At 44.0% G+C, this 14,153-nt stretch overlaps 1 protein-coding gene across 5 annotated transcripts in view; it reads right to left on the reverse strand.

The window, feature by feature from the left end:
* The window catches only part of CUNH9orf153 (chromosome unknown C9orf153 homolog), a 50,296-nt gene extending 37,074 nt beyond the window's left edge, over positions 1-13,222 (reverse strand). The window contains exons 1-2 of one of the 5 annotated variants that reach the window (XM_054688927.1): positions 12,982-13,011; positions 6,988-7,141 (exon numbers count right to left, since the gene is read on the reverse strand). Coding sequence is in view for 1 of the 5 variants with exons in the window: in XM_054688924.1 (XP_054544899.1) it covers positions 12,982-13,120 (139 nt within the window). In the remaining 4 variants the exon portion in view is untranslated. Of the gene's footprint in view, positions 1-6,960; positions 7,142-12,963 lie in introns of those variants that run through there. The other 4 variants (XM_054688924.1, XM_054688925.1, XM_054688926.1 and 1 more) reach the window with 4 other exon arrangements.
* Between the last annotated feature and the right edge of the window lie 931 nt (positions 13,223-14,153).

Below are 14,153 nucleotides of genomic sequence, written 5' to 3' on the forward strand. Positions count from 1 at the left end.
CTTTCCTTTTCTTCAACAACTCTCTCTCTCTCTCTCTCTCTCACACACACACACACACACACACACACACACACACTCACACACACAAACATCTCTTATCTCCCTCCTTTGTTCCTTTCTTTTTTACCTGAATTTTTGGCTGTACTGTATGGAAGATAGCATTAATCCAGCAAGTATTAAATGTTTTTATGTGTCAGGTACTGCAAAGGGTATTAGGAATACAAAGACAAGTGAAGAAATTTGTGCACAAATAAAATTTCTAAAATATTTAAAATTATTTATAAACACTTGCTATGATCTTAGGCATTGCTTAGGTCTTTGGGAAACTTGAGCAAACAAAACAAATATTTTTGCTTCTGTGAAGTTTGCATGTCAGACAAGGGAGATATGCAGGAAATCATACATATAATGAAGTAATTAATAAGCGTGATGGCATCTGAAGTCACATGGGCTAGTTATGATAGGTTTCTCTCATGCATACAGAAGGTATATATGTTATTATTAAACTTCTTTTTGACTTTTTTCTCCTACCAAAAAAAAGTTTTTAAAGTCTTCTTATGTGCTATGAAAGAAATAAAAGAAATCAGGGTCATAGAGATAGGGAGTAGTATGAGCACGCGCATGCGCGCAACTTTAAATAAAATGGTCAGTGTAGAATTCATTGGGAAGGTGACCTTTGAGACTGAAAGACTTGTAGGAAGTGTGAACCCTGAGGATAACAGCAGGGAGAACCTTCCAGGCGGAAAGACCAGCTAGCTCAAAGGTCATATGCTTGACCGACTGGAGGAAGACCATGTTTCAAGCTATTTGGGAGTGGAAGATGTGAACCCAATATAATGACAATAAAGGAGTGAGTTGTTTATAGAACTACAACTAAAAACAGCAAAGAAAAAAATTATGAGGTAGACCATGAATTCATCTTACAGAGAGGGCTGGTTTTGTAAACATCAGCTCTCTAACACATATGGCCCTGAGGTATAAACTGTGCCACGATGAAATCAGGACAGGAAGCCATTAGGTACTCTGAGTTCATTGCTGAGGCCTCCCCGGCATCCTCATGGGGCTGTGCTTTTAAATATTGGCTTGGAGTACTCCTTCCTCTTAGGAATGTGAATAACAATCTTTTCACTGGTGGTCATCTCCTAGTCTGTTGGCCTTGATTAAACCTCAAAATGTTTATTAATACACTATTATTTTAAAACAAGCCCTTTGTGGTGACCCAGGACAGAAAGAGGACTCCTCCTAAGCCCCTTAGAATCTGTCCCCACAGCATTACAACCTTGCATTTGCTCCCACAGTTCCACTTTTTTGGATGTTACCAGCACCACTTTGCTACATCGTCCTGAGGTTTTGCCATAAGAACTAGTCCCCATACCATAGGCAGTCACATTACAACTACTATATTATTTTGACTTCATATTTTAAGATCTGTGAAAAGAGGAATGCATTTTAAAATCAAGTAGTTTCACGATTGGTGTTAACCCAGACTTCCAAACTATTCCCAAGGCCTGTGTCTATATGAAACTGATATTGCCACTTATTCATCTTAGATAAATGCATCATGGGTAGTACAGACTGAGTTTCATTGCTGTTTGAGGTGTTTTCAAAATCTGCACTCTTCAATATGGCAGTTATTAACTTTGTGGGCTCCTTGAGCACTTGAAATGTGATTAGTCTACACTGAGAGAGGCTGAGTATGAAAAAAGAATGCAAACTATCTCATTAAAGACTTGTATACTGGTATCATGCTGAAAGAAAGACTTTTTCTTTGAGTATGCTGGTAGTAGTGCACAATAGTGCAAAATATTGGATATATTAGTTTAAATATGTTAAAATTAATTTTGTTTATTCAACTTTTTCTGACATGTGTGAGTCACATTCATACAGTAGAGTAACTCACATTCTGTGCTCTTGGAGAGCACAGACTTGAGAAATAATACTGAATGGCAGTGATCCCAGGCAGGTGCTGAATAGGACAACATATATAAATATATATAATAAAAGTCAAGGTCTAATACATCTAAGAGTTCTTCTCTAAAGACTAGGTGTAAGGTAAAAATTATAAGTGATAACAGAGCTGTCAGAGTTTAAATAAGAAATTATGAAATCCATGTGCCGAGGCAGGCTTGGTGAGCCCAGAGAAGGGATCTGAGGCCCACCAGCCTTGGCAGGCTTCTGAGACATCAGCGCAGCCTCTGTGAGCCCTAGGAATGGGCCTGGAGACATATCAGGTTTTGCCAGACATTGGTACCTCCTCGCTGAGCTTTGGGATGGGATCCAGAAACAGACCTGCCACAATAGGCATTCAAGATCTCAGCAAGTCCATCAGGGCCTGGACGTAGCCCTCATCAAGGGACACACTGGGATACCTCAGCAAGCCCTGGATGGGACCACGAAAGGCCCACAGAAATAGGTCCCCATGTACCCTACAGAGCCCCCAGGAGGGTCCTAGAAGCAACCTAGTCTGGCAGGTCCTGGCAGCGGTGAATTGGGCCTTGCCAAAGGGAGCAGACAAGATGGATCCTGGTGGAAGCAACCACAGGCCTGATCCTTATGGGCTAGAGCTCTTGGAGCAGACACCTGAGGGACACTGGGTGAACAGACAACCTTTCAGATAGGAGTCGGATTGATTATACCTTAGTAAATTCCAAATGCAGACTTCAATAGAGTGAACATTGAGACAGATCCTACACTGAACAGAAGGTGGTGGAGAAAGGAAGCTGGGGCTGCAGGCTGTGGTCTCAAGTGAGGGACACTGGTGACAGGGCAACCAGATCAGCCAAAGACACAGGGGAGAGGGAAGCAGAGGTTGTGTGGAGACACACTCCTTTGAAGGGGGGAAACCTGTGGAGGAGCAGGGGTATTCTACATAGACCGGCACTGCAGCAAAGATAACAGCAGAGCAGGTGGTCTGATCTACACTCCCACTTGCTGCTCCCGGGGCTGGCATCTACTGTGAGGAGTACTGAAAGGCACAAGGGCTGATGATACAAAGGGATATTGGGAGAGCCACAAGTATGCCTAGTTCCAGTCCAACTCAACCACACCAACATCTGGCTCCCTCCAAACCCCTCCCCAGCCTGCTAACTCAGCAATTACAAAACAGATCTGAGAATATACAGAAGCCAGAAAAGGCATAAATAAGTAAACAAATAAATGACCAAAAAACAAAATGCTGAAGATATTTTAAAACAATAATAAGATGGGGAAACCTCAAGTAGCAAAATAGGGAGACACAAAAATGTATTATACTTGGAAATATGGGACCTCTGAAAACTATCACATCACAAGGTGAAAACCATCCTCCAGGATCCAAACACCAAATGATTAAAGATTGTATCTCATAATCAGATAAAGACTTCAGAATGGTTATAATGAAGAAATACATAGAAGAAAATAGGCAAAACACTTCATGACACTGGCTTCCGGGATGTCGTTGAGGACTCAACTCCAACAGCAAAGAAAACAAAAGCTAAAATAAATGAATGGGATTATATTAAGCTAAAAAGTTTATGTACAGCAAAGGAAATTATTATTAAAACAAAAGATCCCCTACTGAATGGGAGAAAATTGCACACTGTACACCTGACAAGGGTGTGATATTCAAGATCTCCAAGGACATGTACATTCAGCAAAAAGAAAACAAAGGATGCAATAAAAAAAAAAGTTGCAGAAGAGCTAAATAGATGCTTCTCCAAAGAAGACATACAGGTGGCCAACAGGCATGAGAAAAAAAATGTTCAACATCACTTTTTTATCATGGGGATGCAAATCAAAATCACAATGAGATACCATCTCACTTCTGTGAGAATGGCTCATATGAACACTGAAAGGACAAGTAATGGAAGGGATGTGGAGAAAAAGGAACCCTTATACTCTGTTGGTCAGATGTAAATTGGCCCGGTCCCTATGCAACGCAAAAATGGAGGTTCCTGAAAATATTAAAGATAAATCTACCATATGATCTGGCAATTCCACTCCAAGATATGTACACAAAGAATACAAAAATCACTAATTCTGAAGGATACATACACTCTCGTATTCATTGCAGCACTATTTATAATAGCGAAGTTATGGAAACAACCTACGTGCTGAACAACAGAGGAGTGGATTAGGAAGATGTGATACATGTGATGTAATAATACTCAACTAAAAAAAAACCAAACTCTTGCCATTACAACAACATGAAACTGGAGGGGGCTATGCTAAATGAAGTAAGAAGGAGAAATGAATGGTTTCATTTATATGCACAACATAGAGAAACAAAAAAATCAACACCAAAAATGTTACTGACAAAAGTAAGCCAAAATAAACCCTAGAAACATGACTGCAGAATTGAGGTTACTAGAGGGAGAGGAATGGTAGGTGTGGGGACAAAGTTGGGAAGGGGTGCAATGGTCTATAAGAGACTATGAGAACTTGGATGGTGGGGCAGGTGGTTACACTTTCTACAAGGTGTGAGGTCCCCTATTTCCAAGTGCAATATTTTATTGGGTCTGCCCATTTTGCTACTTGAGGTCTCCCCATTTTATTACTGTTTTTTATATCTTTAGCATTTTGTTTATTTTTCTAAATCATATATAGAGCTGTAAACCAATGTTTAACTCAATAATGGGTTCTGTTGCTGATTTACACATGCCCCAGCACTCTCTTTCTAGTCTTCTGACCTCACTTAAATCAGGTTCTAATTGTTAATGTTCAAAGCACTAATTTTCACCAGGGGGAGAAGGAACTTCTCAAGGAGTGGGGAAAAACAAAACAATTCAGTCAATTGTGCTAAAATTTGGACTTGAGAGACTAATACACTGCATGTTCCACATTAATAATCTGGATTGTTCAGTCCAGATGTGCACACTCAAGCTATGCAAATACTGATCACACAGTGAAGACGCACGAAGTAAGTCTGAACAGTTACTCAAAGCAGTAAAACTGGTTTTTATTGGCATTAGCAAAATATGGAGGACTTTAAAAAAAATCTCATTTCCATTTCAAAGACCTCTACAAATATTTTTCATTCAATATCTAGTATTCATGAGTGAACACAGGATGTAAAATGTATGAGCATTATTTAAAGTAAAAGGAACCAGCATATACTTAACCACTAGCTTAAAAACAGAATATTTCCAGAACTTTAGGATGCCCTGGCTGACTTTTTCCAAGTGAATCCCCTCCCTCCAACAACAGACAACCAATGGTCTATGGACAACATGTTGGGAGCCTGCTGCCCTAAAGGGAGCTGGAGTTTTTGGAGAATACCTGTTTACTCTGCATACAGAGTTCCAGGATGTTAGAAGTTCTGCAAACAGAACTTCTTCCCAGAATTGACTCCTGCTCGCTGAGGATGTACTGGCTTGTGTACATGTTCCCCACTAACCAGGAAAGCTTATTTTCAGCAGTAACTTATTAATCTGTATAAGCAAAAACATAATTGTGTGCTATTTTCTTTTTCCTTTGTTCATATCTTCAATAAAAGTTTGGGCTGGGAGAGTGAAAAGGCAGAGCCTCTTCTGATGGCCCTCTCCCCAGCCTCCCCTCATTGCAAATTCATTTATACTCTGAGTCTTCGTTAATGGCAGAGACCTTCCTCGGCTGTCCTGTCCGTGGCACAACATTCTCTTGTTCTCAGAAAAACCACTGTATATATGTATTAGTATTTTCTTATGACAATAAGCTTAATATTCCCCTAATTAGATGAAGGGTCCAGTGGGAAGAAACCTGTACAGAATCCGAAGCCCTCTCTTTCCCTGTGAGTTTACAGGGTCTTTGGGGAAGTCAAAGGCAAGGCTATGATTGAGTGCTGGGTTCACTTAACTTGGGGCATCTAGCAAGACTACCTGGTGGGCCAGAGAAAACAATCCAGAGAAAATATAGTCAGGGAAGCATGCTATTTAAAATATTTGTTTGTACTTTCTGCAATTTCTGTTCATGGCTAATCTTGAAATCTCAGGAGTGTGTCAAAACAGAACTTCTCTTTGGGGTGTGGTGAACACCTACTGTTCACTTTTTTCCCCTCGTTTTTTGTTTTAGTCTGCTTTAAAAAAAAAGATTTATATTTATTTATACAAGAGCCGGGGTATAAGCCAGATGTGTGGGAGGGTGAGAGGATTCACCAGAGACAGAGTGGGGAACAGAACAGGCAGACTGAAACACACTGCTGAGGGGAGCAGAGGGAAACAGGAGAGGTCTGCTGTGCCATGTGGGTTTCTCCCTGGCCGGCCGGGAATCGAACCCGCACTACAGAGGCTGTGGACAGCTTCACAGCGCTGTGCTCAACCTGCTGCACCACCGGGGAGGCCCTTAGTCTGCTTTTTCATAATTTTCGAGCATTTTCCTCTACTTTATCTTCTAATCTTTAGTTTATATGAACAGTTCTTATCTCAAATCTTCCTTTTCAAGTTATTCTTTCTAATTTCATGGTACATTATCTTCTCTGATTCCTCTGAAGATACTCAGGTTGATCTCTTGAAGTTTCTTCTCCCAGCACAGCCTGTCTCTAGCTCTGTCTGTGTGCGTCTGTCTCTGTGAGCTTTGGTTGTCTGCTTATGAAACTTACACTGATTGATGGGGCTGATGGACCATGAGGGCCCACTGGGGGAAGATCCTTTGGTGTAAGTGCCTTTAGCACTTTGCTGAGCTGGTGAGATTGCCCGTTCTCTGCAATAAAGGGCGAGAATCAGTGCTAGAGAATGCAGATTGGAGGAAGGGCAAAGGGTTCTTGTGTCTGACACTTATTATGCGTATATCCACATAATAATACCTTGTTTTGTTTGTGTCTGTTCACTGGTTTTTGCTATGATACACTCTGCTGAGTCTGGCATCCTCAGTCTGCAGACCCTGTTTTAGTCTCTCTATAAAAAAAATCTAGTGATTTCAGCCAGAAAAATGAGGCAGGGGAGGGCATCCAGGGGTCAATCTCCTCATACAGTGCTCAGTCATCCTCTTAGCCCACCTGCCATTCACCTTAGTTCCAGGAATAACTGGTATCACCTGGATTGGAGTCTTCTGAGAATTCTTAGGCATAGTAAGGTCATCTGGTTCTTTTCTTAAGTTTGTCAAGCCAGTAACCCCTCATCCATCTGCCTTCAGCTTCCAAAATGTGGCTGCTGGTTGCATCTCTCCAGATCTCACCTCTGTATTATATCTTTAAAAAAAAAAAACACCCTTGTTCAACAGTTTTGTCCAAATTTCAAGAGTCATGAAATACAGATTTCTATCCACCATCTTTGCTTATAGCCAGTATCTCATTCCTTCCCATTTCTTTACATGGGAGGGTGAAAATGCAGCAGCCACAACTGAGTGCACGTGCGGTGTTCACAGGCTCTTCCAAAAGTGAGAGGTAGTTCCCGGGAGTAAGATTGCGTGTGGACAGACACTCGGAGACTGTTCTTTCATTTCTAAAGCGATGGCCTTCCTCTCTGCTTCCCCTCCAGGTGTTGCTTCCGCACGGGCACCTGGGCCTGTGCTTCAGTCTACAAACACACCTCTTCTGATGGCTTTTCTCTGGGTTTTCAGTGGTGAAGGGAACAAAGCGTGGCTCCGACTTTCTGCTTTATACAACAGATCTAGCAATAGCTGTAAATCAGCTCACATTTGAAACTGGAAATGCTTTCTCACATGTTATACTTGTACCACAGATCAATGACAAAGCTACTTTGCCCAAAGTTCATTTTGTGCTTCTGAGCATTAACAAATGCAATTAACTTTGTAGCCAAGTTTACAAAATTCTTTTTTTTTTTTCCAAAGAGCTGCTAGAATTTTTTTTTTTTTAAAAGATTTATTTATTTATTTATACAAGCACTGGGTATAGTCAGAAGCACGGGAGGGTGAGAGAATTCGCCAGAGCCAGAGCGGGGAGCAGAGCAGGCAGGAGGACCGAAGTACACTGCTGAGGGGACCAGCGGGCAGCAGGAGAGGTCAGCGCGCCACGTGGGACCCTCGCCCAGCAGCCTGGTATCGGACTCCATTGGTTGATTAGAATGTTGCTGCCTTTGCTTGTGCAATGAAGCCAAAGGATCTGGGCAAGGGAAGATTTGATCTAATCAAATTTGGTTTGTAGATGATCATCATGGCAACTCTTAGTTTCAATTTTCAATTGCTTTGTGTAGGCTCACATCTGCAGATTCATTCAATTTAGTACATCCTGAATGTTCTCCATCATGCTGGTGTGACAGCTTCCTAGTGGGTTCATATGATTGTTTGAATCTGGAGGATCTATATCACTGTTTTCCCCACTACTTGATGTTTCTGTGAACACTTCTGAGTCACTGATTTTATAAATGCAATTGAATCCTTTATAACCCAATAGTAATAACAAAGACTACAAAGTCAATTAAATATAAACAAGCAAATGGTGTGAAAAACATTAACTAGGATGAACCCTTTTTAACCAGGTGATATTTAAGATGATCTGATTAATGAGTCCTAATGTTTGAATATGCTAGGGCTACCGAGAACAGACTGAGATTCTGTGGCATCATCACAATCCTGCATTTCCAGTTCATGAAGTGTGGCTACAGTGTTTTAATTTTTTAACTCTGAAGCCCCCAAAGTGCCGGTGACCCACTGGAGAGATTATGGGCTTTGGGAATGCTGATCTAAGCAAAAGGAGGGGTCCCTGGCAAGAGAGGGCGAGCCCTCAGGGACCCGAGGATTTGTCTGGACTTCATTAGTCCTTGTCTGATCTCTCACCAAATGTTTACTTGCCTTTCCTATCGGATTTGATGGCTGGATTTCTTAACCTTATAGTCATCCCCTGAGATCCGCTTGCTTGGCATAGCAGCTGGCAGAGTAGACAGCCAATTATCACAGGCCTTCCACTGGAGTTGTCAGAAGAGGAATTGAATATAACACAACTGACTGATTAGGGAATACAATTTGCTTCGACTGACAATATTTTTTTTTACTTGTTTTCAATTTATGTATATATTTTACATCATTGTTCATTTTTTTTTTTTTTAGATTTATTTATTTATTTATACAAGCACTGGGTACAGTCAGAAGCTGTACTCTCGCAGGAGGGCGAGAGAATTCACCAGAGCCAGAGCGGGGAGCAGAGCAGGCAGAGGGACCGAAGTACATGCTGAGGGGAGCAGCGGGCGGCAGGAGAGGTCTGCGTGCCATGTGGGACCCTGGCCCAGCGGCCGGGGATCAAACTGGCGCTGTAGAGGCTGTGGGCAGCTTCGCAACCCAGTGCTCAACCGCTGTGCCACCGGGGAAGCCCATTATTGTTCATTTTTAAACGTTTGCTTCCCCTCGCCCACCCAGCCCTACGCCTCAGGGGTAGTCCCATAGAATTGTATTGATTATAGCACCATCAGAACTGGAGACATGAACAATCAGAGTTAGCACTACAGAGAAGGGGAAGGACTGAGGCACTGATGGAGAGCAGATCAGTGACAGGGCCTCAACAATGAAGGTGACAACCTGCCCTCGGGAGTGGAAGTGACTCAACCACCCCACTGGTGCTGAATTCCTGAAGAGCCTTTACTATTAAAAATTTTGGTAAGAAAAGTGAACTCTATAGTTTAAAACTCCCAATTCCCTCATTTCAAAAATGCAATTTTTGAAAACCAAGTTTTCTTAGGAAAGTAGTTATTTTATTATATTGCTGACTTAATACAAGGATTTTTTTGTTTAAGATTTACTTATTCATGCATACAAGAACTGGGGTACAGGCCAGATGCGTGGGAGGATGAGAGGATTCACCAGAGACAGAGTGGGGAACAGAACAGGTAGACTGACGAAATACACTGCTGAGGGGAGCAGCAGGCAAGACAGGAGAGGTCTGCCCCGCCATGTGGGTATCTCCCTGGCTGGCTGGGAAGTGAACCCGCCCTGCAGAGGCTGCAGACAGCTTCACAGAGCTGCGCTGGCTTTGTTTTTCTTAAGGGCCATAAGGTTTACAGAACACTCTATTGTTAAATGTTCACACTTGCTCTCCCCACCATCATGCACACGGTGTGCCCTATGTTTAGCATCTCATCCCGCCTTAATTGTTACTGTTGTTATAAGTGATGAACCAATTTGATACATTATTTTTATTTTTTTTTAAGATTTATTTTATTTATTTATTTATGCATACAAGAACTGGGGTATAGGCCAGAGTAAGGGATGTGTGTGAGAGAGGATTCACCAGACAGAGAGATGGACTGAAATACACTGCTGAGGGCAGCAGCGGGCGAGACAGGAGAGGTCTGCTGCGCCATGTGGGCAGCTCCCTGGCCGGGTGGCAGTGACTGCTGATAACTTCATAGTGCTGATAACTTCATAGTGCTGAGACTTAACCCCTGCGCTACCAGGGAGGCCCGATACATTATTTTAAAACTAGTTTACATTAGCCTTCTGTCTTTGCATTGTACCTTCCGCAGATGTTGACAAATGTATCCACCATTGAATATCCTGCAGAAAGGCTTCATTGCCTAAAATTCCCGTGCTCTAACTTATTTCTATACACCACTCCCAGTTAACCTTCCTCAAAAGGAATTCTGATAGAGATTTGCTGAGCTTAAAGCCTTCAGTGGCTTGCCCCTGGTCCTCACAGGACAAGGTCGGAGGCCTAGCGGTCAGGGCTTTTCACCGTTCAGTCACAAGCTGGAAACCCCTGTATCTGCCCCATTTCCCTTTCAGGCGGTTGAACTTCTGCCAATGTACTTTCTGATATTCCCCACACATGCCTTTCTTCCCTACCTCCATGCCTGTTTCTGCGGTTCTTTCACACGAAACACTCCTGTCTGCTCCTCTCACCCTGACTCCATGCCTTTTGCCTTCGAACTGCCCAATTCATCAGAGCTCAGCTCAGGAGTTGTTCCCTGGCATCTCTGCTCCCCGATGGTAGTCTCTTTCCACTTTTCCAAGCCTCCCTGACAGTGTCCTTTTGTGTCCTCAATGGCACTTGTCACATTCCAGCTTATTAGTTGTACAGGTGGTATTTCCCCGCTTGAGCGTAAAGGGCAAGAGAATGTGCTCTGGGAGAATCGGCCTCAGTGTTCAGTGAACAGGATGTCAGATGGGGATGGGGATGTGTCTCCTGCCCGAGCTGTGTGAGCATTACATCTGTGGACTCATGCAGCGTGTCTGCAAGACTGCCAGGTGCGGGGGGTGCTCTGGAAAGTGTTAGCTGTTTGCAGTCAAGCATGGCTTAATAGCAGGTTATATATACTGAGAAATGGGTCTTCAGGCCATTTCATGGTGTGAATGTCAGTGTGATTATACAAACCGAGATGGGAAGGCTACTACACACGAGGCTATGTGGGTAGCCTGCTGGGCTCACCATCGCATGTAGTCTGTAGCTGACTGCAACTTCATTAAGGAACGTGACCGTGATCGCCGGTCCCTGGCTGCCTGCAACTACTATGCTCTTCCTCCTGCTACCACCCCTCTCCTGGAGATTAGGTCTTAGGGTGCAGAGGCTATCACCTCGAGGAGTGCTCCATGACACAAGGTGCGACGCTTATCGCAAGGGCTCCATAAACACCTGGTGGTTAAATATCTGGAACCCTGTGGTCCACACAATAAACAAGCCTCACGCAACCAGTCAGCAGGAACGGGGACACTCTTCCTAGCAAATGCCAAATGGACCAGCCCTGTGGTGTCCAGGACATAAGCATCTGGGTGACCCTGGTATTTCAGTTCAGTTTGTGTCACACAGTGTTGGGGGTGGGTGAGCTGAGGCGGGGGCCCAGGAAAGGGCAGGGAGGTGCCAGTGTCTTCAGAAATGGGGAGAATCAGTATGTGGCGCTGGCTCTAGGGGAGACCCACGCTTGCTTCCAGTTTGTTTGGTGGAGGCAGCAACACTTGGCCAGCAGGGTGGAATTAGAAAGAGCCAGACTCCCAGAGGTGGAAACCCAGAAATGGAAGACATGAATTCAGCTCAGTGACCTGAGGGGAAGGGACAGACTTCTTTGGGGGTTCCTGTGAAGAATTCCATTGTGCCCCATCTCTGCACCCATGACCATTTCCACTCCCTTTGATGCCAAAGGAAGGCCGTGCAGCTGTGGTGGGGTTCATGTCCCCTCTTCTCCAGGGAACTGGCAAATGTACTGAATGGGATTCTAGGTCAGTCTGGAAACTGGCTGGTGTCAGTAGCATTAGCCCTGTGTCTCACCTCCAAAGTTCCAGATACCTGCAGGTGCTCCTGGCAATTGAAATGTGAGGCAGCGCATGAGGAAGGAAAGGAGGAAAAAGAAACCCTCGGTGGGTAGGAGGAGGGGTAGGAGAGGGTAGGGTGGCTCAGAAACAGTACAGTTCTATGCAATGGAATTGACATGGAAAACTGCTATGCTGACTGCTGCACACTCAACAGTCCAGAGGGAACAATAACCGCTGAGGCCTGCATTGGTAGGATGGATGGTGGCCTTGAGGACTGACTGGCCTGCTGCGGCAAGGGGAGGGGCAACACCTGGCAGCTTTGGTTGGAAGCCAGTTTGGCCCATTCATTGATTTTCATCATTCAGTTTTGGCTTAAGAGAGGGAGCTTGTCCCATTTCCTGCTTCTGGAAAAGGGGAGAGGAAGCTCTCTACCATTCTTTGAGCTCTTCCTCTCTCATTTCTCATGTCTATTGAAGCTGTATATTCTCCAGGTTGGATGTGGGAAGAGCTATGAGAAAGGACTCTAGGTAGGGGGCAGGGGGTGTATGGCAGTGTGTAGAACCAAGTCAGAGCCGGGTGTTGGTGGGACATGGTGGGGAAGGAGGAGGCACAGAGATCCGAGGAGGGGACAGGGCTGTTCATGGAGAAGGCTTAAGAGAAGAGGGAGATTGTGTGATTCATCATAATCAGCTGGGCCAGCTATCCTGCTAGAAGGGCATGAAAGTCCCTCAATCTATTTGTGGGAATGAATTTAGCCATCATCTCAGTGCTCAAGGCCCACTTCACCTCACCTCTCCTTTCCAAGCCCATATTGGCTTAATTTTTACTTTTCTGTGCTCTCTTATACCCCAGGAGTCTATCAATCACTGTACTTACCAGTTGCTTTACAATTACCTGTTATTTCCATCTCTTCATGAATCTGCAGCCTGGAGGTGCGGGCACAGGCTCCTTCATGCAGTAGCTCTGTGGCCTGGTTCAGTCCTTGGCAAGTGTTAATGCCTACTATGTGTTGGGTAAATGAATGACTATTCATTGTGACATACAGATATCCTCAGTGTCACATGAACAGTGAAGTGATCTGAAGGGCCTGATGATTATCATCCAGGTGGAAGGGTGATAATGGGTCAAGAGTGGAGGACAGAAAAGCATTTCTCTAAAAAACATTAACTAGGGCCTCCCTGGTGGCGCAAGTGGTTAAGCACAGCACTATGAGACAATCCACAGCCTCTGCAGCACAAGTTCGATCTTCCAGCTGGCCAGGAAGAAACCCAAATGGCGAGGTAGGCCTCTCCTGTCACACCCGCTGCTCCCCTCAGCAGTGTATTTCAGTCAGTCTGCCTGTTCTGTTCCCCGCTTTGTTTCTGGTGAATCCTCTCACCTCCTGCATCTCTGGCCTATACCCCAGTTCTTGTATGCATAAATGAAACAAATCTTTAAAAATATATAAAAAACATTAAATAGCTAAATGTAATTTCTCATCAGTCAAGACTTTCCTTCTATAGATATGCGCAAAGTGCATAGGAGACACAGAGGCAATTAAGTAGGAGACAAACATGCTCTCTATACCTGCGTAGATGATCTTGTTAGAAGTGGATTGGGAGCTGCATGGTTATGACAACTTACTCCATGAAACTATGTATACATGCTCTGGACTCTATCCCCATTGTTACCTTAAATGGTTCCCCACTATGGAGTTTTTCTTACAGCAAAATAAATGAAAACTTTGTCCAAATAACCATTTCTCCAGAATGGAATCTATTGGTATGCTAGGCAGGGTTTTCCAGAGAAGCAAAACTGGTAATACTTATGTAAGGTCAGGAAGACCACAGGGCAGGTTTTCTGATCCAGCAGACCGTGTAAAGGAGGAGTCTGAGTCCTCAGTGGTTTTTGCAGGCTTTATTGGGATTTACCCGGTACACAGCAGGCAAGGGTGCTGGGGGGCTGGGAGGCAAATCTTCACTCTATCTGGGCTCTCTGGCATCTCTCTGCTTCTTTTCTTCTTTCGGCTTCTGTTCGTTCTTGTCTTCTGCTGGTGTCCCCATGACACCGCCCTTAAAAGCCCAGTC

The sequence above is a fragment of the Talpa occidentalis genome, unplaced genomic scaffold, assembly GCF_014898055.3.
Source record: "Talpa occidentalis isolate TD23 unplaced genomic scaffold, MPIMG_talOcc4v2.1 talOcc4.7, whole genome shotgun sequence".
Lineage (NCBI taxonomy): Eukaryota > Metazoa > Chordata > Mammalia > Eulipotyphla > Talpidae > Talpa > Talpa occidentalis.